The 3,169-nt window shown below is 26.1% G+C and overlaps 1 protein-coding gene across 1 annotated transcript in view; it reads left to right on the top strand.

The window, feature by feature from the left end:
- LOC108553811 (leucine-rich repeat extensin-like protein 5) overlaps positions 1 to 206 on the top strand; it is a 5,771-nt gene extending 5,565 nt beyond the window's left edge. The window contains exons 6-7 of the mRNA XM_017908854.1: positions 1 to 93; positions 203 to 206. Coding sequence (XP_017764343.1) covers positions 1 to 93; positions 203 to 206 — 97 coding nt within the window. The remainder of the gene's footprint in view (positions 94 to 202) is intronic.
- Positions 207 to 3,169: the final 2,963 nt, after the last annotated feature.

The raw sequence follows: 3,169 nt of genomic DNA, 5'->3' as shown, positions 1-3,169 counted from the left end.
CAGGAATGCAAGACCACAGTTATTACAATGCCTGGTGGGATACTCGTATGATAGGCCTTCGGATTCTTGTAAACCATTTTCTATCGCCAAATGGTAGGTATATTTGCGAAGAATTCTTTTATGTTTTAAAGAAGTTTAAATTTTTATGACATTTAGAGAGGTTATGTGAGTTTAATTGATTTTTGTTTCTTTTTTGTTTCAGCTAATTAAACTCACGCCTTGTATTAAATACGCTGACTACTTACACATAAATAAAGCATCGACCTTTCTTAAAATCCGAGTTCTTTACTGTTTCTGCCTGATCCGATTCTTCAGAAAATAATGAAAAGTATGGTTTGCCACATTTTTCTTCTCTAGTCTTTAGCTATGGTTCTAGCATTCTGTATGAAAATAGAGATTAATTTATCAATAAAATCGACTCCTGCTTGTCCGATTAATCGAATAGTATGTATTATTTACTAGAAGAATAATAATATATATATATAATCATATACAAAATCTGAATAAATTTAGTGCGAATAGAAAAAAAATTAATAAGAAAAGGCTTATTTAAACAACGATGATATGTATAATAAAAATTGCATTTAATCGAAAAAATCGAATAATCATCAAATATGTAAATAATCTTTCCCTTGGTCAGTTACCTACATGTCGAAAAATGTGGCTAGTTAAAGCAGAAAGCAATTAAAACGAAACTAGATAATTGGAAATACACTATAATTTATTTGAGCCACATTAAATTATAATAGTCAATTGTAAATAAATATAGCTTTCTTACATCGTTAATAACTTTTACATACAATTAATAAATACATAAATAAGAAAGGAAAATAATTTCATTTATGTATAAATTGTATAAAATAATGAAAAGTCTCAAAGTTTCTCAAATTTTATTTTCTGTAGAAAAATGTGCTCTTCTTTATATGTTTATTATCATTCTTATTAAAATTATAAAATACTGTATAATATAATTCCACAGATATTTTATCATCTAAGTAAATTCATGGAAGGTAACTCTAGATGGTAACAGAAATCGCGATGAAACAAGCGATGAATTGTTCTGTACTTTACTACAAGAGTGCGGCACTGTATCTTCGTGTCCTTTGTAAGTATAAACAGAATAACAGAATCATAGATATTTCATACAAAAGAAAAAATACATATACATATTCAGTGTGCTAAAATGTATACAGTAATATTTTTTAAATAAAAAAAATTGAAATAGTGAAATTAATTTTTTCTTTTAAATAGTCCGTTTAAGAACAAATTAATTTTTTATTTGTACTTTTGTGTGCATTTATACATAATTAAAATTTATTATAATTAGTTTCATGATGAATTTACTTCATAATAGAGTAAAAATTCTTCCAGAAATACTAATAATATTGTCCAAAATACAATTTTAATAGTTGACAAAGAAAATTATATAAATATTTAAAAGAAAACGATTCAAGCAGTACTCAACTCATTCCTGTTTCTTCAATGCCATTATTATTTAATTTTTTTGTTTAAATACCACAGAGAAGTATGCGGAAAATGAGAAAAGTGAGAAAATATCGATGATTTAATCGAATGATAATTTAAAAACTGTTTTCTTATAACATAGAAATCTACAAGAAAACTTTAATATCTTGTTGAATTTATTTCTTTAAAAGAAATCATCTCTTTATGTATCCCAAGACGTGTTTTGAGATAGCATTGTAGAAAACTAGAGCATGTTCCATTTTAAAATGCACTTTCTTTGGCTTTGACCCTAAAACGTAGTTCGTATGAAGAACGGTATCAGATGAAATACCATTGAACTAGTTTTAGGTTAGGATTAATTATTTTTACTTTGTAATTGTAAAATTTCAAACAAATATATTTCCAAAATACGTTTCATTTTCATTGAAATATACATATTTTTAAGAGAATTATTTTATTCTTTGAAATTCCTTAATATTGAAAATTTATTTAATAACCTAATAATTTCTAAGCTTGTAAATTATTACTTGAATATTCAGATTACATATAGTAAAAATTAAATTATGTATAAGTCGAATTAAAGATATCTACTAATGTACAGTGTATTAAAAAATAAATAAAAATAGGTAATTGCTTTTTTATCATAAAAGTAAAAAATATTTAACAGTTAATAATCGTGCAATGGTAAAATCACTAGTAATAACAATTTTTCAAGTAATTTATTTCTTTCCTTTATCGCATTTGGAGCAAAAACAAAGTATCATTAAGGATGCTATTATCTCTTATTATCTTTTTATTTTCTACCTTATGAAAGCTGCTTCACATGTTATCCTTCAATTCCCATTCAGCTTTAAACAACTTTCATCTCGTTTTTAAATAAATATCTTGGTTTCAGCAAAGAGTATTACAGTAAAAGATTTTTAAATATTTAATAAAATTTATAATACACTAGTAACAATTCTACGAATTAAAATGTTTATACAACATTAGAAATAAGTTCACAAAATTCAAAATGAATTAACATTAGAACTTTTTATATTTTTACTTTTAAATCAAATTTAATTAATTTAAAAATTATTTTGCTAACTTCTTAAATATCAATTTTTCGAAACAAATTTATAAATATTATGTATCATATATCTTTGCACGTTTCATGCAATATTTCTACCAAACTGTTTTCATATAAAAGTGTTCCTTCACAAAAATAGAATCTTATTCCATTTATCAGATAATTCTTACTTTCTAATTTTCCTACTGTGAAATGCTGAATTAAGCTATAATCATAAAACACAGTGGATTTCTTTAGTTTTTCGCGTAATCTTTCTTTATCCTTGAACGATATACTCGTAAAAAGTGCCAGCATCAGCTTCCGGCCACGTAAGGAATAAAATGCACGTACACGCCTTTTTCAGACGTTCTCCCTAATTGGAATTTCACGGCTGATCAACCTGTAGCTCGAAGAAGGTGGATAGAAGTTGAAAAATAGCAGTTGTTAGAATTTTGAAAGTATTTAGAAACGAAAGCAACGAAAGTCAGCGTTTCACCCGGTGCTATCGTAAAATTTCGAAATTACGTAATAAACGCTTCTTCAACGTTACGGCGCTGTAAGTGAAGCCATGATGCACGTTTTGTTCCTGGTAAAATATGCGTGCAAAATATACGTAAACGCGTATCAAATTAAAAACACCGGAAATTTTATTCAAAT

Source organism: Eufriesea mexicana, unplaced genomic scaffold, assembly GCF_001483705.2.
Source record: "Eufriesea mexicana isolate 0111107269 unplaced genomic scaffold, ASM148370v2 scaffold13715, whole genome shotgun sequence".
In the NCBI taxonomy this organism is placed as follows: domain Eukaryota; kingdom Metazoa; phylum Arthropoda; class Insecta; order Hymenoptera; family Apidae; genus Eufriesea; species Eufriesea mexicana.
Note: the sequence above shows the minus strand (reverse complement) of the source record. Positions and strands in the feature narration are given on the sequence as shown.